The 22743-nt window shown below is 34.0% G+C and overlaps 1 protein-coding gene across 1 annotated transcript in view; it reads right to left on the bottom strand.

The window, feature by feature from the left end:
* Nucleotides 1–297: 297 nt before the first annotated feature.
* UBE2D1 (ubiquitin conjugating enzyme E2 D1) overlaps nt 298–22743 on the bottom strand; it is a 35149-nt gene continuing 12703 nt past the window's right edge. Inside the window, exons 2-7 of the mRNA XM_023185577.3 lie at nt 8968–9031; nt 8843–8874; nt 6692–6769; nt 5518–5623; nt 3028–3121; nt 298–2331 (exon numbers count right to left, since the gene is read on the bottom strand). Of these exons, the coding sequence (XP_023041345.1) occupies nt 2286–2331; nt 3028–3121; nt 5518–5623; nt 6692–6769; nt 8843–8874; nt 8968–9031 (420 nt within the window). The 3' untranslated portion in view covers nt 298–2285. The remainder of the gene's footprint in view (nt 2332–3027; nt 3122–5517; nt 5624–6691; nt 6770–8842; nt 8875–8967; nt 9032–22743) is intronic.

The following is a 22743-nucleotide window of genomic DNA, read 5'->3' as shown; positions in this document are numbered from 1 at the left end:
CTATGCAACTTCAAGAGGTGGGATCCTAAATCCCCAAAAGACTACCCATTTCTCTCAGTCCAAGAAGTCCTTAAATTAATGCTTAATCCACAAAAAGGCCCTGGCTTTTAATCTATAGTTTTAAAAGGTAACCAATGTTCTCCTTGTTAGAGTTAAGCAAAAATAATATACCCAAAATGGTGATCTGACTGATCATGACGCCACTATGGAACTCAGGGTTTTTAGCTAATTATGAGAACTTCTGCTTACTCCTCAAATCTAGTACAATCCAGATGTAAGCAAAGGCAAACGAGTTAGGCAAGTTTCAAAAACTTTAATAAAGAAAAAAAAGAAGACACTTCCAAAAATAAATGCCACACAAATGAAAGTTGTTTTTTTGTTGTTGTTGTTTAAAATGAAGATACTGAAGAAACAAAACCCTTTATCAAAATATACTAAATACTTAAATCTAATGATGTTGAGTGTTCAAATTCAGGGCAAATGTAGCTTATAATAATATAGCTAAGTATAAGTTTTCATGATATGGCTGTTTTAAGACATCATTTTATAGATTTACTTTTTAAGCCTATATTTTCTTAAACATCCATTTCACAATTCATTTAATTATTTTACATTCATTTATAAAAACACATATTTTCTAACAATAGGTTATTTTGTGCTTTAGTAATAATTAACCATGACAAAATACTCAAGTGATTTAAATGCTTTGCTAATGACTACACCCATCACATATTCTTACACACTTCTACAGCTACTGCAATAATCAGAAGGGCTACAACTGTTCTTCAAAACGACACTCACTCAAGGTTGACAAGCATGCTAAACATTAAAGAGATGTATTTTTTCCCCAAGTTAAAACATTAAGACGTTCTAGTTTTCTTTAAAATCTATAAAGATAACCTGCTTATTTAAATCACTTTTCGAATGGCAACTTATAAAAACAGAGGGAGGCATAATTTTAGAACTTCCTCTGTAACTTCTATAGCTAAAAAAAAAAAAAAAAGTTTTTCAAATTGTGATGGCATTAAATTCCATTTTAGAAATTCTAGATTTTAAAATGTTAAGAAATGTAATGTCAGTTACATCGAGGTGGGGGCATTTTAATGAATTAATCTAGTGACTGTGCAGGTCTATAAAGACCTTTCTTTAGGATGGGTGATACTGCCTTATACTCATTTCAGTACTTTTAACAAATAATCCATTTAGATATAATCCAAGACAAACCCCAAATTACTCTAAATTCTCCTCTACAGCAAGGGATCAATATATATCATCTTACAGACTGACAATTTGGTAAAGAGATACTAACCTAAAACAATAAAATTTATATAACTAATGGTGACTAATGGCAAACAAAATAGATCTGATTTTCACAATTTGGAAGTAATTTTCATGCAAAATTTTAGAGTTTTGATCCTTACTTATATTTTTATTTTTTTAAGTAATCAAGACAAATAGTAGAAAAAGCATTTTATTTATATGGAAAAAGCTACAGTAAGATCTGTAAAAGGTGTCAATATAATATTGCCTATACAGGAAAAAATTCAAATGTGAATAGCAACAAATAAAAGTTACACATCTTCCTACTTAGCAGTGCAATTAATTCACATTGCAATAAAGTTAAGTCAAGTATAACAAAATCAAAACAAGTGTTTCTCCATAATCAGTATGCTGAGAATTACAGTGTAAAGATCATTTCAGATTTAAGAAATCTGCAATCAATCTACAGAATATCCTAAGACAAGGGAGACACAGTTAATTCACTTAATTATCAGCCATTGGGGTTTTTCAATACTGTTCACAGGAAAAAAGTAATGAGTCGACGTACATGTAAATAGAATATATTTAGTCTATACAGTAAAAAAATACAAATTATAAAGTGAGCTAACAAAGAATGAAATCTGAATACAGATTTATAAAACTGACATCTTAGACAACACATACAGTATTTCTCATGTAAAAACATCTAGTTTCAGCAAAAAATAATTTGGTTGCTTTTCAGCTGCATTGTAGATCTTGTAAGCTGAAGATGCAGATGTCCAAGTGTCTTAAAAACCATAATAAATGTCTTTCTCAATGCATACAAAATGATAAATGCTCTCATCACAGTCTTAAGGGTATTTTTGGAAGTTTGTTTTGTCTTGCTTCAGAAACACATTTAAAATGGGTAAAAATCAAATGGTTTCATGGTACAATGAAACAGTAAACAGTGCTCAATTTACTGCTAATGTTGAAAAAAACCTAGATTTTACAGTACTCTGGTATATATGAAAATGTTTTTGATTTTACATTGCATATTTCTGAGTCCATTCTCTTGCATGTCTGTTGTATCTGTAAATATACAAAAAGGATACAGTAAAAACATACAAAATATTTCAGAATCATCTATCTATATAAAACTATATATTCTACCTTCTTATACGTAATTGCAATAATCACACATATATTAATTATTGGGTCAATGTGACTTAGGTTCACGCAGAAATAAAACAGGAAAAATAATTTTTTAACTCATGGATTTCTCTGCAACCTACATGAAAATGTATCCAACTATACAAAAATCAAAATACAGAAACCAGCTTCTGACAGAAATTTACAAAAGCCAATACTACTAAAGGAGCATTATCTACAAATTGCAAATAAACCTACAGTACTAGCAAGATGAAGCAGTTTGAGAATTAGGTCAGTCTGGATGGCCATAGAACTCCTCTTCCTTGGAGAAGATAATACATATTTAATACTTTCCAATGATTAAATTCTTTCATTTTTAATTTACCACCTAGAATATAAATACCTATTTTTCAAATACAGAGTATATATTATTGAACAGTAAGTGGGAAGGAACAAGATTTACTGTAAAAGGTCTAACAGAGTTCTAAAAGAAAGTTTTCCTCCATTGGAAAAAGATAAACAATATACACATAACAACCGTAATTAAATTTACTCAAAACATATTGATAATATTCATGTTTTAGCATAATATATAGGAATGTATCCACACAGAAACTAAGATAAGTAAACACTTACTTTTCTTTGTCTGATTTATAGATTTGTGCAATATCTGGTACTAAGGGGTCATCTGGATTAGGATCACAAAGTAGAGAACATATGGACAATAAAACTAGATTTAAAAGAGAACATCGTATTAGACAATAACCTTCCTACTTCATACAAATTACATATGTGAAAATAATTTTAGTGAATATAGATACTGTACTTATGAAAAAAATAAAACGAACACATCAAATTACATTTTATTCTACTTTGGTTGACAGCAAATTGATCTTTAATTTGTAAAGTTATAAAATTACCGTAGGATGCATAAAATACAAAATTATTTTAGCTTTTGAAGTTTTAAATTCTATCTGAGTATCCATTTATTTAAAAAAATGTGAGCCTCCAAAGTAGCTATTAGCAACCTTTTAACTTGAGAGTTCTCTACAGAACAATCAAATTACAGTTAATAGTCCAAACCATTTTGGATACTGTGCTCATACACTCTTTTACATCGGCTTAGAGCTATAGTCTGTCTATAAAGAAGAAAAATTTGTAAAATTTTTTCAATGAATCTTTACTTCATGTACTTTATTCGTATTGCATGCATTTAAAAATAATGTGAACAGCTATCTTTACATAGCTTGCATATTTTAAAATAGAAATGAAAATTGAAAAAGGAGTTGTTACTCTAGTATGTCAAAATCCCAATGCAAATAGCCACACTAAAACACACACACACACACACACACACGATCTATCTGAAATAAGAGGGAACAAGGACTCTGGTTCCTCAATTGTCTGCTTCAATTGCATGCCACCACTTCTGAGGAGTAAAAAATATACAAACAAATGAGCAAGGTATGTTCTATCTTATAAAAAAGTAAGCAAGAAGGAAGTTCCTCCTCTGTTCACCCCTACTGCCAGGAGCCATTTGCCCCAATTTCACTATCATGCACACAAACAATGTCTATCCCTTAAGGTAAAGAAAAGGGTAACAGTTAACATTCATGTAAGTGCCCACTATGTATTAGGTACATAGCAACCCTATATGGTAACACTGTAAGAATCCCCATTTTTACTTACAAGGAAACTGAGGCTGTTTCATTTCTCACAGGATGGTTTCCAGAATCTAACACTACTGGTTCTTTATTAAAAGCTACCAATGTCAGAATATAAGTACTCAGTATCTGGCAGTTTGCCATTTCTTTTATATGTATAAGGACTTAGCGGTTTATGCCAAGTGAGATTCATTTTGTGACATCATTCCAGGAAACAGCATTTGACCTTGAATTACCCTTCAACACAGAATTTTTCATATATCTAATGCATGACAGTTACACTGTGTGAAAGATTCTTAAAAGAATATGAGAATCTATATGAATACTGTAGATGAGCATCTGAGGTCAGAAAAACTACCATTCATAAATAATGGAATTGAAAGAGCTATTATTTATCTAATATTTGAAAGAGCTATGGCTGTGGATCCTGCTTCCTATAAACCTTATTACTTTTAAAAACATGTTGTATATTCAAGTAGCAATTATTAAAAATAAAAAATGAGTCCAGATTGCTTCCATAAATCCCTTCAAGGGAAACATTTTCTTCAATTTTATAAAAACGGAAAACTTGATGGTTACTTCAGTGCAGCTGCTTCTAACCTAAACAATATTGTCCAACTGTCAGGTTCTCTTCTTTTAGAGAAACAATATATAAATTAAGAGTGTTAGCACAGTAAGTAGTACTGGCTAATGAAATAAAATGGCTTCAGATGGCCTATGTATACACCTGATAATCCAGCAAAGAACACCTATACATCTGTAAAAGTTGAGAATCAGCACAGATCTTGTGTCAGTCACTATAATGACACTCCTGATTATGCAAAGTTTAGACTAACATGCTATATGTATTGCATTATCCTACAGTGTGAAATGTCTTCCATTTTAAATCATTTATCAGTCAAATCTGGTATTTTTTTCTTGGATGAAGTAAAACAGCTGTAAAGCTTTATTACTGTCAACATTTCCATTTAATGAATGGGACAACTAGTCCCAAAATCTTCCTTTTACTATCTCTTATTCTCTTTCTTTTTTTGCAGAGACAGGGTCTCCTATGTTGCCCAGGTCAGTCCTGAACTCTTGGGCTCAAGCAATCCTCCTACTTCAGCCTTCCAAAGTGTTAGAGTAACAGGCATGAGCCACAGTGCCTGGGTACTCTCTCTTTTTTAAAAGACAACACCCAAGCTAAAAGGATAAAATGTCAATAGGTTTATCCCCAAATTTCTAGCTCTGATATTTTAAGTTTTTTCTCATTTCATCATTTAGATTTGTCCATCCACACTCCCCTCAACCAAAGCTAACTGCCAAAAGCCAGAGTAACACAAGAGCGAAGAGAGCAAAACAAAATCAAAACCGGAGAAAGCACAGTTGATTGTTGTTTTAAAACTTTAGTCCACAGGTAATTCTGTTGTATTTTTCCTGTCTCACTGTTATCAACTGTTTTAAATCTGATAAATGAAATTACCTTTTGATACAGTCAGAGCTGGTGACCATTGTGACCTCAGAATATCAAGACAAATACTTCCATTACTGTTTATGTTTGGATGGTAAATTTTTGTTGTGAAAGCGATCTAAACATAAAACAAAACAACAAAATATGACAATCACCTTTGAATCAACTATGAATAAAACAGAACCAATTTGCTCTAGGGTAAAATATGTTCAACTTTACATAACGTTAGAGGAGAAAAGTCTTCAGCACAAATCAAATAATTATCTACTTTGTGCTACACATAGTTCTAGCTAGTGAGAATGTGAACAAAAACAAGTCAGTTTCCTTCTTTCCCCCTCCAAGGAACTGAAAAGTATTTTGGACAGTATAATAAATAAGTCTCTAGTAGCTAGTATGACTGGTTGAGTAGCATCTAAAGTAATTAACCATGGCTTTCATCATACATAGAAGTAATCCTTTTCTTGATTTGACTATTGGTGATACGTGGAAGTAACACTTGGATCTAAAACCAGGGTGCTGATGCTGTTTCAGGGCAAAGTTGAGGGGTCTCAGCTAAGAAATCCATCAAGAACCCTAATTTTCCACAAGAGTTGTCATACCATTTCATAAATACAATGTTAATCTGTTTTTAACTATTTAAAATAATTATTTCCTGAGTGACAGAATCTGCTCATTTTTCCCCTCCCTGAAATCCCCATCATTTGTTTCCTCTTCAGAGCAAATCTAAATTTAACATGTGTTTCTCTCTCCTGCCATACTAAATTAAGGGACTGTTTCATATTTACTTTTGGATTTCCCTAGTGTAGAAGAACATGGTAGGTACTCAGTGAATGTATATTAAATACTTAAAAAAAAAAAAAAAAAAAGACAAAGAAGGATCAACTTTGGAAAGATAATCCCATGAATAGGAAAGTCTGACTCTTAATCATAAAAATTTCCCAAACTACACGTATCCAATAAGAAGAGAAAGAAAAGCAAGGAATTAAATTTATAGCATGACAGATACTGACTTTTGTTTTATAGACTTAATAAAATATTTCAATAAGAAATCAGATTTTAGATTCAGTAGTTTTTATAAAACAGAAAATGCTAATCACCCCCACAGTCTTTGACATACAAAATGAGCTCTAGATAAAGAGTAAAATCCATCACATGGGAGTCACATCAATCATAAAAATAAAAATACCTTTGGTGGTTTAAAAGGATAATCTGTCGGGAAATGTACAGTGAGAAAGAAGACTCCACCTTGATATGCGCTATCAGGCTGAAATTACAAAAGATTTGCATCAGCATTTGTTTACTATATTTATTTATAATGACAACGTTATTTCCCCCAAATATTATCAGTTTGAAGAAAATGCCATCATGTTTAAAATAATTTCATTAAATATTACCAGTTTGAAAAAAATGCAACCATTTTGTCATAAGTTCAAATCATTTACCTTGAGAACAGGTTTCTCTTTGCAGGTACGAAGGAGGATTTTCCAACAATTATGCCGACATCATAAAATTTAAAACAAAACAAAAACAGGACACACACAGTGGTGTGACTTGTCCAAACAAATCTGGTTATGAGTACAAATTGTTAAAGATCAGTATACACACAAGACTGCTGTGGGAATAGATCATTTTCTGCAGCTGTAATCAGTATTTTTTGAAAAAGGCTTGAAACTAGTAAAACTTAAGTTCTGATGTTCACTTAATGACCAAGAATGGAGATGAACGGAAGAGGCTGTCATGAAAAGAACATGCTAAGGACCCTGCTACACAATTTATCTGCCAAATCTTCGTTTAGTAATTATTTATAAAATAATGTAGAGAAACCAAAAAAGTCCAAAACAAAACTATATATTCATGCTACTATCAAATTGGGAATCAACTTTACTAAATAAATTTGGATTTAACCATGTTTCTTTATGGCCATTAGAAAATATAACATTACAAACAAAAAAAATTTAAAAAAAAAATGCTAGCAAAATATACCTAAAATTCTATTTTGATTCTTTCATATTTCATTAAATATATCATGTTCTATCAGCATTCTGGTAATAACACCAAGACTCATTACTTCCTTAAGTTTCCACATATATGCTATAGGATTTTACTCTAAAATAATTCTTACTATATATGTTGTTTAATTCTAGTTTATCAAAAATTGTAAGAAATACAGAAAACGAAGATAAATTACAATGATAGATATGGTCCAGTGTACTGTAGAGTAAATATTTACATTACCAAAGTAAGGGAGTTATGAATAACATAATTATAACCATTTGTTACATGTGATTCACCTAAAAAATATTTGTGAAAGGTCATAATTCAAAAGGTAAGGATGGGCCTTTAAATGAGAGTATTTTGAAGGCTCTTAGTAACTAATTAAAAACAAACAGAAATAAATGGATTCTTATTGAAAGTTGTTATATAAATACATTGTATTTTACCTTTTTAAAAAACAAACTTAATAAAACAATAATTTGAGACAACTGCCCAGAGTACCGCTTTGAAATTCTGTAGTTTCGAGGTGTTTTAAAGTTAAACACAAGGCCATATGATTAAAAACTCTATAACTCACTAGATAAAGCTCTTTCAGGGGAGGGAGAAGAGAATGGTGTTCATGAAAACATGTTACTAATATACTCTCACCCAGAAAGTAGATTTGAGCTGCCAGTGCTCATTCTTATGCAATCAGATTTTTGCTCATAGAAAGAAAAAGCCTGTTTGAAGTCTTAAAACTGCCTCTAAAGTATTGAAAGAAATAATTTTAACAAAAGTAATAACTACTGAGAGTAGCCAATTATCAAACAGTAGATAATTCTGTGTTTAGGACAATGCAACAAAATTAAAAGCAGCAAATTTATAAGGTGGCAAAGATAGACCCATTGTAATATTTTATTGATTCTCTTTCACAAAAAAGAATAGTGATGAGACTTATGGCAAACTGACACTTGTTACTTGTAGCAATTCAATTATTGGCTTCATTAGTCTAATTTCTAATGTACCAAAACTGTGGATGTGAGAACGATTATGCTTAATTACAACTGACTCTCAGTGACTTAAAAAGAAAAAAAAAAAGATAAACACAGAGCCTGGTTTCGAGCTGTGGCAATCCATTATGTGCAATGATCTAGGATTCCACAAAGGAAAACATAACAGTGATCCAGGAAGTATTTGCCACCAATGCTTTAGAAAATCATTGTAAATCCTTAATAATATTTTGCTTCCTAGGTGATTCAAAGTACAATATTCAACCTTCGTCACAAACATCTGATCAAAGGTGAAATGGCAAGAATGAAGTATGGCTGAGGGGGTTAATTTCATAGATATGAATCATACTTACAGGCCCCATAATAGTGGCTTGCCAGTGGAACACTGAAACAAACAAAGGAGTTTTGGAGTCATTAACAAATGTTCAAACCTACATTTTTAATGGTAGCATAATCCCAGAAATAGAGCAAAGCTTACAGTCATCTCCCACAGGTCCAGCTGAACAGTGAGCAGGTGGATCGCGCTGCAGATCACTTAATTCCTGAAGGAAAGCAAAAATATGTAAGGTTAATTCCTTCTTTTCCCAGTGAAACAAGGGTAATGATCCATTAACATGCAAACTATTAGCTTAGCTTTAAAAACATTTAAAGCAGTTCTATTCAAAATATAAAAACATAAATTGTACTTTGTCATCAACTGGTAGAAAGAATAAGGTACATGAGACAGCTTCAAACCTTGAAAAGATTAAATGGAATAAAATACTGTTTTTCTTTAACATCCCTAAGAGAAAAACTATTTAATGAGTACCTACTGTATGCAAAAGTAATTTATGTAAGTGCTAGGTTGATAATATATCAGAAAACAGGTACTACTTTAACAGGTTACAATCTATTGAGGAAGCAAGAAGGCTCAGAAAGAATAATATTTAAGGATAACTTTTTTTTTTTGAGACAGGATCTCACTTTGTCGCCCAGGATGCAGTGCCATGGCACAAGAGCTCACTGCAGCCTCAACCTCCTGGGCCCAAGCGATCCTCCCACCTCAGGCCCCTACCCCTACCCCCACCCCAAGCAGCTGGCACTACAGGCACGTGCCAGCACACCTGGCTAATTTTATTTGTAGAGATGGGGTCTTGCCATGTTGACCATGTTGGTCTCTAACTCCTGGGCTCAAGTGATCCACCTGCCTCGGCCTCCCAAAGTATTGAATTACAGGCATGAGCCACTGCACCCAGCTCATTAAAGAACAACTTGAAATGGGAAATAAATGAGCAGAAGTCAGGCCATGTTTTGAAACTCAGAACATTGATTCATACCCTCTTTCCTGCCCTCAAAGCAGCAAAGATCACAGAAAAGACACAGCTTTAGAGTTCGCCCCATCCCTGGGTTGTAATCTCAGTTCTTTTGATTTTTCTTCTTTTCTCTTTTTTGGATTTTTTTTTTCTTTTTCTCTAACAGATATAATTCCAGTTCTAACAGATCTCACCCTTTGACCTTGTGGAAGTTACTTCACTTTTTTAGCCACAGTTTGGAAGAAACTGATCATCCCAAATAAGAAAGGTATACATTCAATATAAAGGACTATAACCGAAGACTTAATTTAGTTTGGAAGATCAATAATAATCTCTGAGGAAGTGACATTTAAGCTGAAATCTAAAGGATGAGTAGGAGTTACTCTTGGAGGAAAAGAGTGATACTGGGAGGCAGAGTGGCAGAGGATGAGGCTGGAAAGGTAGGCAGAAGCCAGGCAGGAAATAGAGTACCATATAGACCACATTAACGATGTGGTGTTTTATACCAAATGCATTGGGTGCGGGGTGAGGGAGGTTTTAAGAAGTGGCATGCTCCGATTTAATGGATGGTTCTGACTGGATTAGACAGGGGAAAGAGGAGAAGCTACAAGATTAGTTACCACATAGGCAAGAAAAATGGGGGCTTAGATTGGAGAAGTGGCAACAAGATAGAAGTGGTAGATCTGAGATACTCTGAAGGGCCTATCTATCACAGGAGTTGATGAATTACATGTGCAGAGGAAGGAGAGAAGTCATAGATATGTATGATGAAGATTAGGGACAGCTAACATTTATTCAATGTCTCAGTCATTCTAACAATCCTCAGAGATAGGTGTTATTATGTTCCCCATTTTACAAGTGAAGAGTTAAGGTGACATACTTCACTGCATGCTTGAGTAATTACTATAGGGTGGAACTGGGATTCAAACCCAGGTAGGCGATTATCTCACATTTTAGTTCCACAAATGTACGAATATGGATGCCATTCATTGAGATGGAGAACAGAAGACAAACTGATTTGGAGAGTAGATATGTTGAATCTGTAATCCCTGTGATATGAAGAAACCATGTGGTTCAACATATAGGGGTGGACCTTAAAAAAGGCTAGAAATTGGGAAATCATTGCATATACCGGATATTTAAAACCATGAGAATGATATGAACATTTTTGTGGGAACACACAAAAATAAATATGCACTTAATCAAATCTAAGATGTCATCAACTGTACATCACATCCTTATTTTAAGTACCAATAATTAAGAAAAAATGCTGCCAATTTATTTTAAAACACTGTCAATTATAAAATGCAACCACACTTTAGAAATGTTAAAATGTGAAAGACGTGCACCTTAGAATCACTGCAATAGGGTAATTATGGCAATGAGTTCAGTGCTCTAATAGAGACAAACAAGAAGCAGGGCGTGACAGGGAAAAGGCCTTCCTAAGAAAGTGATACATGAGCTGAGTAATTGAGCCAAGTACAAACTCAGGTCTCCTTCCAAGGTCAGTGTTCTTTTCCAGTATACCTTGGTACTTGCATTTTTGTTTTGCTGTTTTTTTTTTTTTTTTTTAATAGTTGGTACGGTGTTTCTCTTCCTAATAAGAATTAAATAACAGGGTTAGCTGCTTCTTTGGTCCATGTTAGAGTTAAGTAATAAGGGACTGACCAGGCTGACTCGTGTCTGTAATTTCAGCTATTTGGGAGGCTGAGGCGGGAGGGTTGCTTGAACCCAGGAGTTTGAGGTTGCAGTAAACTATGATCGGGCCTCTGCACTCCAGCCTGGGTGACAGAGCAAGACCTCCTTAAATAAAAAAAAAAAAAAAAAAGAAAAGAAAAAAAGAAAAAGCAATAAGGAAATGGATTTCAGACTTTGACTTAACTATACTGGTTAAAAGCAGCAAGGCTTTGAAGTTCAAGTCTGGGTGCCACCACTCACTTCACACACGATCTTGGGAAAAATCTTTTTTTCCTCTCCAAAGCTCAGTTTTCAAGTGGCACTACCTCCATCCATAGTTTCTATGACAACCAAGTGAAATGATACATGTCAAGTGTACAGCACAGTCTCTGGCACATAGTAAGCATTCAAATAAAGGGAACTGACAACCTTCCAATTCTCTAGGAGCAGAATACAATTATTAAAATAGTTTAAATGACTGAGGGAGGAACAGTTCCCAAATCACAGCCCCATTTTAGAAGGGCTGTGCCTTATAACAGTTTTCTAATTTGGGCTTTAGGAAATTGCCTCTGTAATTATTCGTCATGTTGAATTTTCTACTAAACACTAGTGTAAATGGGCTTCTTTGCCCTCATTTTAACTAGAAAACTAGTTAATCAGAAAATGACAGTCTCTGTAGTTTTAAAAAACTGTTAATGACTTGCATGTATATATTTTACAGAGATAATGTGTATGTGAATAAAGCATACATATGCACAAATACATACTGATTTTCTTCATTAACAAGAAAAATCAAAACCTTGTTTTAGTTGGAACAGGCTTGAACTATATTCAAATTTCACATGTCAGACTGTTCTTCAAAACCCTTTAAAATATTATATTATATATAAAAACAAAGATTATCTTGTTCTTGTTATTATTATTATTTTTGATGTACTAATTCTACTTCCTCTGTTAGAAGTTAAGGCTAAGGAAGAGAGAGAAAATCTAACACACACCTGAAAAGGTTCTCAAACTGTCACTTTATTACAGTTCATCCACATAGGAAAGAGGCAGCTGATAGTGTATCAAACATCCTTAATATTGACATGGATCATTGTTTGTTACAAATAATTACTGTAATGCTTTGGGGAGGAGACTTACATAACCTAGACTTTTTAGGAGGGTCTAGATTCCTAATATTCTATCTCTTTGTCAATCCATGTGTCTGGAAATACGTCCTGTTATTTTTTCGGAAACACGTAACTGAAACTAGGATGCATACGTGCTGATAGAATGACCTACAGAAAACCAAAGGTACAACACATTCTCACTCTGGCCCACAAAAATATAGACCTTAAATTTGAAAAAAGAAAAATGAAGATATGTTGGAAAATTTTGAGATGTGTTAATGAGGTGAAAATATAAAACAAACAGAAACTACAACTAGACAAACGAAAACCCCACTCTTTTTGCTTAGTCTATGCAGCAGCCAGTGTACTTTTAGATGACAGACAAAATCAAGGATCACTTCTATTTGTTGAATTCTTTTGATTTAGATTACTCTAAGTTTTTCTGGAAATGCCTTACTGTCTGATTTACACTTTCTGTGCTATAACTGCCATTCTTAGTTATCTATCTAGTTTTAGCACCACTGCTACATGTGGGGTATTAAAGATAATTTAATGATTTTTATATTATTCCAAAAGGATATGTTAGGATTAGTACTCTAATTCCCTGCCCTTCTCCCCTACTCACCATATAAGAATTAACACTGAATTAGACAACTTGCTCAAGACCATAGGAACCTCACAAGAGCCAGGGCTTAATTCCACATTCTTCACTCTAACAGAAGTCCCTCTTGAGGACAATTTATATACCCCAGAGTCACATTTCTTGAACATTTCTTCCTATTCCACCACTACCTAGAAATCTAAAATGAACCCTACAAATAGCCTCCCAATAACGATTTCGTAAGCCTCCCAGACCTCCTGCCAAGAACTCTTCATGGCCATGCTTTTGTCTTTATCGTATGCTGGATTAAAAGATCTCAAAGACAAAAGATTTAAAAGCATTCAATATTTTCATTAAGTATTTTATTTATATATGTGTATTACAAAAGCAAAGCAATGATTTGTAGGAAAAAATAGAGAGAGCAATGTATAGTTAAGCACCCACAAGACCATACCTGGACCAAACCATTGTCAATTACAATACATCCATTCACAGCTTTGTTGGGAAATAAGTATGTCACTCACTGTTGGAGGGAGGGTAAGCTGACACAGAGTTTTGGAGGGAAATTTGGTAATAACTGCAAAAGTAGAAAATGCATATGGTCTCTGAGCCAGCAATTTCACCTCAGAAATTACTGCCCAGGTAGCTAAAGATAAATATATAAGGATATTTACTGCAGCAGCCTGTATAAGTATGAAAAACTGAAATAACCTAAAGGTCCATCAATAAGAATGGCTTCATGAAATGATACAGCCAGATTATGAAATACTGAGTAGCCATTTAAAAGAGTGAAACAGATCTATATATGTTGACATTGAAACATGTTAAGTGAATATAGTGATTAAATGAAAAACACAAGTTACAGGACAGTATGCCCATTATTATCTCACATATATAAACTCTAGATGCAAAAATAAATAAATAAAAGGATACACAACAAACTGTTAATGGAGTTATCTCTGGGAGATATGACTGGGTTGTTACTTCTTTATGTATTCTACACCATTTAATTTTTTATAATACTTTTGTAACTTTTTAAAGAAAAATAAAGATTTTCATTTAGGTTCTTAAGCATTTTAAAAGATAAAATACCCCACACTCTGAGAGAATGGAGGTAATAAAGAAATATATAAATATAAAAAAAGATAAAATATCATTTTTTTTCTCTACATATATATTAAGCATCTTCTATTTTCATTAAAAATGCTTTATAAGACAATGAAAGAAAGACTGAGGTACTGTCACCGATTGGAGGATAGTTACTAAGAAGACCCAACAATTAAATCCAGTGTGAGATCCCAGATTGGATTCTGTAACAGGAAAAAGGCATTAGTGAAAAAAAAACTCGTGAGATTTGAATTATGTGTGTAGTTAACAGCATGATACCAAGGTTGCTTTCCTTGTTTTGATAACTGCACAATGGTTATATAAGTTGTATTAGGGGAAATTAGGTTAAGGATATATACGAACCTTATTATTTTCACAACTTTTTGTAAGACAAAATTATTTCAAAATGTTAGAAGTAAAACTTCTTATATGCAATCCAAAACTTAATTCCCTACTCTCTTTCCCAAGCTTAATTATTTTCCTGTACTCCCCATGCCTGTTAATGGGACATGAGCCAAACAGTCATGAGGCTCAAAATCTCAGCACTGTTTTGACTTCCCTCTTTGTCTGTCCTTCGTTTTTAATCAGATGTACTATATATATATATTTATTCTTCTTCTAAACCCATTATGTTGCTTACCACAGTTACCTCAAACATCAATTACAGTTCAATTGTAACTGCTTCCAATACTCTAGGCATTACTTGCAATAAAAAAAAATCTTCTAAAAGCACAGCTCCTTTTATTTCACTCTTCTACTTTACTTCAGTGGCTCCCCATTGCTTAGTAAAGACCAAATTCCCCCAGTGAACATCTTTTCATTATCTAGTCCCAAACCTACACTCTCATTTGGGTTCCCCTTCACAAACGTGCTCAGTGATTCTCCAAAGAACCCCCTTGGGTTTTCTAAAACACTTTCAGAAAGTCTATGAGATCAAAATTAATTTTATAATAAAACTCAGATATTATCTGTCTTTTCATTCTCAATATTTCATGAGTATATAGTAGAGTTTTCCAGAGGCTTAATGACATGTGGTATTTTAACAGATTAATGCATAAGCATATGTGAGAATCCAGCTGTCATCGGTAAGCTTGACTATAACGAGATATGAAAACACAAAACAATGCCACTCTACTTTTGTGCTTGGAAAATATAGCTATTTTTCATAAAAATGTTATTTGTGTTAATGCAGTGGGTTTGTTATTCTTAAATTATTTACTAAATATTTAAAATGTTTTACTTTCTATTATTTATTTATTTATTTATTTAATTGAGAGACAGAGTCTTGCTCTTACTCCACGCCCAGGCTGGAGTACAGTGGTGCAGTCTCAGCTCACTGCAACCTCTGCCTCCCAGGTTCAAGTGATTCTCCTGTCTCAGTTTCCCAAGTAGCTGGGACTACAGGCATGCACCATCATGTCCAGCTAATTTTTGTATCTTTTAGTAGAGACAGGGTTTCACTATATATTGGCTAAACTGGTCTCGAACTCCCGCCTCAGCCTCCCAAAGTGCTGGGATTACAGGTGTGAGCCACTGCGCCCAGCCAAATATTTAAAATGTTCTAATCTCTCATGTGGTAAATAATAATACATATAAACCCACAGAAACAAAAAATTCTTTGGATTCTACAATACTTAATAATATTAAAGGTTAATTTGTTCAGTGACAACCAAAAAAAAAATTAAAGGGGTCCTGAGACCAAAAAGTTTAAGAACTGCAGGTATAACCTGACTACCTGGATGTTTCCTAGACACAGTTAAGTTTTCTGGCCTTTATAATTTTCCTTCTTCTAAAATAACCTTCCTTCCATCTCCCATGCTCAAATTTTACCTGCTTTCCTTAATGTTATCTTTTCAAAGTCCAGTTACTAGCTGTGTGACCTTGGGCAATTTACTTAACCTCTTTGAGTCTCAAGTGTGTCGTATGTAATATGGGGACATCTCTGGTTACCTTTAAGAACTGTACTGAGAATTAAAATTTCATACCTATGTATAAAAATACATAGGTAAAGCACCTAGCTTAATACCCGACATGTATAATAGATGCTTAATAAATGCTAACTTTCCCCTGTCTACCAGAATGTTTTTTAAAACTAAGAAGTTTATGCACTTTATTTATGGATCCCTCCATGATACTTAGCACAATGTCTTTCACATAAGGTGTTTGGTATTATTTGAATCAGCAATAAAATTTAAAGACAAATGTCATCAGTAGAACATGAATATCTCAAATTTCAGTACTTTACAAATGCAAGTGATTAGATCTGATAATCAAATCCAAATAAATTATTATTTTATATAGACATGCAGATTGCATATGGTAAAAAGTGTAACAGGTGTTACAATAGTGCAGGTCACTAGAAAACACTATGGTAAGCTTTTAAACAACATGTGAAATACAAAAATGAATATCAAAATATTAATTATTAAGATATTATACCATTATCACAAATATTTTCAATTTATAGAATGTATTAGATATTCTAGCAAAGTATCCAAAGCTACACAAAATTCCTGTTAAATTTTTGTTTCCATTTCTCTGGTTTAGAAGATCTCAAAGCTCTAAACATTCCTTATTGCTTATTTAGGATGGTATTGACCGACTTTCAGGACACAGCTTTGGGTTGCTTTCCAAGGGAGTTAGGGGTTTGTGCTGAGCTGACCTCATCTCAAAGTAAGTTGTCTTCTAACCACTGACAATCCTTAGTGACAGAGCTGACAGGGCTGCAGTCTGTGGCATGGACAGAAATTTTATTTGTTTATTCCATGGTTCACTTAACCAGATGGGCTAAATATAGAAATTTATTAAGTATTTCTACATCCTTCCTAACAGGCATTATTCAGATTTTATACTTTCATCCCAACTATACCCTTCCAAGGCATTAAAGATTTAATGCAATAGTATCAGATTATGATGCTAATAAAAATCCTCATAAATCACTGGTCAGGCACATTGTTGATGATTAAACTGGGGCATGAAATTAAAGGAGAACTTACTCATTTGTGGAAAAAATATTTTTACAAGATGTAGCTTAAAAGGTATAGGAAAGAGGTCCTCTAGGTTCTTAGAAGCTTAAAAGTAGCTACAGAAGTTGTACCTTCAAGGAAACACATGTAAGAGTAGTTATAAGCCTCAGGGGTCCCCTTCTGAATGTGTCACTAAAGTTTAGAATACTGTAGGGAACCCTGGAAAGAAAGTTTATCCTAGGACAGAAGAGTGATCTAGTAAGCAACTAGTAAAAATAACTGATGTAAACTACCTTCTAAATCAAAAACAGAAACTGATATATGAAACATTACAAAGTAAGGTGGTAAGATGTGGTAAATTCTGAAAAGTCACAAGGACTGCCTCAGAGTTTACTTCCTATCCATCTCTTTAAACTTGGGGTACACTTTTGTACCCTTATTTGTGAAATGGTAGATTGCTGGGGGCATAGAAAAAGTGATTTTTTTTTTTTTTCGGTTTAAGAGATGGGGGTCTCCTTATGCTGCCCAGGCTGGACTCAAACTCCTGCACTTAAGCAATCCTCCCGCCCTACCCTCCCCAAGTGGTTGGGATTCCAGGTGCATATTGCCACACTCATGATTTTTTTTTTAATATTCCAGTTATTACAAGTAGGACTCAGGGCTGCTATCATCTTGCCACAGAGACCGTGTGCCACCGACAATAAAGGACACCATTCACACAGGCCCCAAAGTGAGTGTTGCTCTCTGGGAGCTCTGCAAAGCCTTAATACAGAAAGTTGCACATAGGAAATGAACATATCATTTAAACCTAACTTAGCATATTATCACCATCTCAGGCAAACAAATAGTACTTTTGATGTGGAAGCAAAAGTTTTGGTGTTTGGCATCTGAATGGGACCAAGAGTACTTATTTTACCTTTAGCTACTGTGACAATGTGTTGAAAATGGAAATAAAAAGAAAAAAAAAACCAATGTCAAACCCAGAACTCAAAAATTAAAAAGCGAAAACAATGACATTTCTAGTGGAGGGAAAGTTTTTTTTCAATAGACGGTGCTGGGTCAATTAGGTATCCATATGAGGATATCACAACCTTGATCCCCCTACCTCAAATAATATACAGTTAAGTGCCACATAAAGTCTCAAGCAACTGATTGCATATATAGTGGTCACATAAAATTATAATGGCGATGAAAAATTCCTATCACCTAATGACCTTGTAGCCATCCTAACATCACACTGCAATGTCTTACTCATATGCTTTAGTGATGCTGGTGTAAACAAATCTACTGTGTTACCAGTCCTATAAAAGTATAGCACATACAACTGTGTACGGTGCATAATAATTGACAGTGATAATCCACAACTATGTTACTGGTTCATGTATTTACTACATTATACTTTTAATCATTATGTTCATGTGTACTCTTTCTACTTATAAAAAAAGAACTGCAAAACAGCCTCAGGCAGGTTCTTCAGTAGATATTCCAGAAGAAGGGACTGTTATCAGAGGGGACAACAACTCCATGCTGTCCCTGAAGACCTTCCAGTGGGGCAAAATGGGGAGGTGTAGAGCTGGAAGATAGTGGTACTGAGTATTCTGACCCTGTGTAAGCTTAGGCTAATGTGTGTGTTTGTGTCTTAGTTTTTAACAAAAAAAAGCTTAAAAAGTGAAAAAATGTGAAAAAAATTAAAATAGAAGCTTACAGAACAAGGATATAAAAAAGGAAATATTTTTATATCGCTATATAATGTGTTTTGTGTTTTAAGCTAAGTGCTATTAAGAAAGAGTCCAAAAGTTAAAAAAATTAAAGTTTATAAACTGAAAGAGTTACAGTAAGCTAAGTTTATTATTGAAGAAAAATATTTTTCACATAAATATGTATACACTAAGAGTATGTACAGTGTTTATAAAGTCTACAGCAGTGTACAGTAATGCCCTAGGCCTTCACATTCACTCACCACTCACTCGCTGACTTACCCAGAACAACTTCCAGTCCTGCAAACTCCATTCATGGTAAGTGCCCTATACAGGCATACCATTTTTTCTCTTTTATACTATATTTTTATTGTACCTTTTTAATGAGTAGCTATATTTAAATGTACAAATATTTCCCACTGTGTTACAACTGCCTATAGTATCAGCACAGTCACATGCTGTACAGGTTTCTAGCCTAGGAGCAACAGACTATACCATATAGCCTAGGGGTATAGTAGGCTGTACCATCTAGGTTTGTGAAAGTACACTCAATGATGTTTGCACAATGACAAAACTGCCTAATGATGCATTTCTCAGAAATTATCCCTATCATTACACAATGCATGACTATACAAAAATCAATCCTAAATAGACTATAGGTTTAAGTGTGAAAAGTAAAATAATAAAGATTTTTAAAACCCCATAAAGGCAGAGATTTTTTAACAGGACACAGAGTACTAACAATAAAAGAAAAAAATGAAAAATTTGGACTTGATTAAAATTAAGAACATCTGTTCACCAAAAGACACATTAAAAGTGTGAAGAGACAAGCCACCAAATGGGAGAAAATATTTGCAATATTACATATATCTGACAAAAGTCTCATCCAGAACACGTAAAAGATATTCCTACAGATTAACTTTTTAAAAAGCAGCTTAAACAGGCACTTTATAAAAGAAGCTATCCAAATAGCCAATACATATATATATCAGATGGGGCTCAGCTTCATGAGTCATTAAGGATATGCAAATTTAAACCAAAATGCTATGCCACTACATATCCAACAAAATGATTTAAACGAAATAGAAGAGAGTACAAGTGTTGGCAAAGATTTGAAACAACTGGAACTCTGGAACTCCTGGTGGAAGAGGAAAACTGATAGTAACCACTACTGGTAAACATAGAAATACTCTACGACCTAGCATTTCTACTGCTAGGTATATACCCAACAGAAAAGTGAATATGCATGCCATTATTTGTAATAGCCCCAAACCAGAAGCAACTCAATGTCCACCAACAGTAGAACGAACCAGAAGCAATCCAATGTCCACCAAAGTAGAACGAACAACTCGAAGCATATTCATGCAATAAGAATGAACTGCAGCTCCAGGCAACGATATAGATGAACCTTACAAATATGGTGAGCAAAAGCAACCAGAGGAAAAAAAAAATACATACTGTATGATTCCCCTTAAATAATGTTCAAAACAGGCTACAGTAATGTATGGTGACAGAGATTAGAATAGCGATTTACCTTGAGGACAGAGGTAAAGCTAAGAAGGGAAAAGAAAGGGTTTCTAGGGTCCTTGTAATACTATTTCTTGAGCTGGGTGCTGGTTTCACAGGTTTATTCACTTTGTAAAAATTGGTCAAACTGTATAGTTTATGTCTGTATAACTGAAACAAAAAGTTTACATTATAACTTTTAAAATGTATTTTGCCACAATGAATAACATAATGATAACAAAAAAGACGGGCAAGGATATATAGAATTCATATAATGGAAAAGATGGCTATCAAATAATGAGACTACTTACAAATCTGTATATGAAAAGAACTCATTATGGAAGAACACTGTGTGAGTATACATATATTTTGTGTGGGTATTTCGGTTTCATTTCCAGTGACTTTTAATCTAAAATTGAAATGCATTGTTGATTCTATTTCCTTCTTCCCCTTTGAGACAAAAATAAGCTTAGAACAAGTCAACTCTATACCTAAACAGATCAAGCAATAAATATCACCAAACTGGTAAAAGTATGTTCCAGAAAAAAATAGTCTGTGCCAATGAAGCAATTTTCTATTCGAATGTGATTAATATTCGAATAAAAAAACTAGCTAGGAGTATCTACATTTTAAAATAAAAATATAAGATATTAATGATCAGTAGATTAAAGGACAGTGTCTTTATATCATGACCAGAACTATAAAAGCACTTATAATAAAGCCACAAAAATGTGTACTTAATGGATTTATATAGTCTTACATGGCTAAGCACCTCTATTCTAGTTCAGATTTCTATAAACAACTAGACACAAAGAAAAGTACTGAGAGGTCTGAAACTGAATTTTAAATTGCCACAGATGGCATGTTTATAACACCCCCACAATATGCCGAGTGTTCTCCATAAAACCAACCTAGACACAATCCCTGCCTCTAGGGGACTTAAAATCTAAAAGTAGATGAGGCAGCCTAATTCAAACAAAGTAAACAAATAAAAGGAAACAAAGAAGGGAATGTAAGAGAAAGGGCCTGCATTAATCTCCTGGCTCCCAGAAGGGTAACTGACCAATCTGAACAGAGGGGAATAAAAGCAAACAAGTGAGAACTGCCTTATTTACCATAAAACGTAATATGACACAATGCAGTAAATATTCCCTAAAAAATTATGCTGACCAGACTGAAAATGCTTTGTTGTTTTCTAGCTTCAACAGTCAGAAGATCTAAATCTCCATAATAGATATAATACATACCCCACTGGGTGTGAGTAAAAGACATTAAACAGTCCATGCAAGGGACTGATTTACAGGCCAAAATTTAAATTACTAAATCCAAAGCCTATGAAAGCTTTATTTCAAAACTCCTGGCTCAACCGGCAATTAATTAACATGACACAACCATCTTTACCTCAAAATTCCTAAAACAAGACAGTGATTCTTACTGGACTGCATTTTTCATGTTGCCTCTAAAAGGATATATGAGCTATATTTGGTTTGTCTGTAAATAAACATTTCACGGGCTTACAGTTCAAGCCCTGATCTCCTTATCCAGTTGACTAGAGCTATTTCAATAGAAACATGTCAAACGATCATCAGAAATGTCTCCAAATACAGAACATCTTTCAGCCTGTAAATTAAAGTACATCTGGATTTTAAACCATGTAGATTCTTCCCGAAGACTTCAAAACGCTGACAACATCCAATTCACTAAGTTACAGGAACCAAACACACTTCAACAAACTAGTCCTATCTGCTTTGCTGGCTCCTTGGATCAAGTTTCTCTGACAAAAGCTGTTTATTTAAAAATAATAATGCAGCCAAATGCCACAAAAAAGGAAGATGAAGAAAGCAATAATATGTGACTTTGTCTCATCAGTCATATATATTGAAAGTGAACTATAAAGAGTGTAATTTAGGGCCGGGCATGGTGGCTCATGCCTATAATCCCAGCACTTTGGGAGGCTAAGGCAGGCAGACCACCTGAGGTCAGGAGTTTGAGACCAGCGTGGCCAACATGGTGAAACCTCACCTCTACTAAAAATATAAAAAATTAGCCAGGCTTGATGGTGTGTATCTGTAATCTCAGCTACTTGAGAGACTGAGGTAGGAGAATTGCTTGAATCCAGGAGGCAGAGGTTGCAGGCAGCCGAGATCGTGCCATTGCATTCCAGCCTGGGCAAAAACAGCAAAACTCCATCTCGGGGGGCAGAGAGGGGGGGAAGAGTGTAACTTAGAATAAAAGCTTGAGGTCAGAATTACAGACATTATTTACTCAGTGCCTCACATCTCAACCACTTTCCCCC

This window comes from Piliocolobus tephrosceles, chromosome 9 (assembly GCF_002776525.5).
Source record: "Piliocolobus tephrosceles isolate RC106 chromosome 9, ASM277652v3, whole genome shotgun sequence".
In the NCBI taxonomy this organism is placed as follows: Eukaryota; Metazoa; Chordata; class Mammalia; order Primates; family Cercopithecidae; genus Piliocolobus; species Piliocolobus tephrosceles.
The sequence above is the reverse complement of the archived record's forward strand: the minus strand, read 5'-3'. Positions and strand labels throughout refer to the sequence as shown.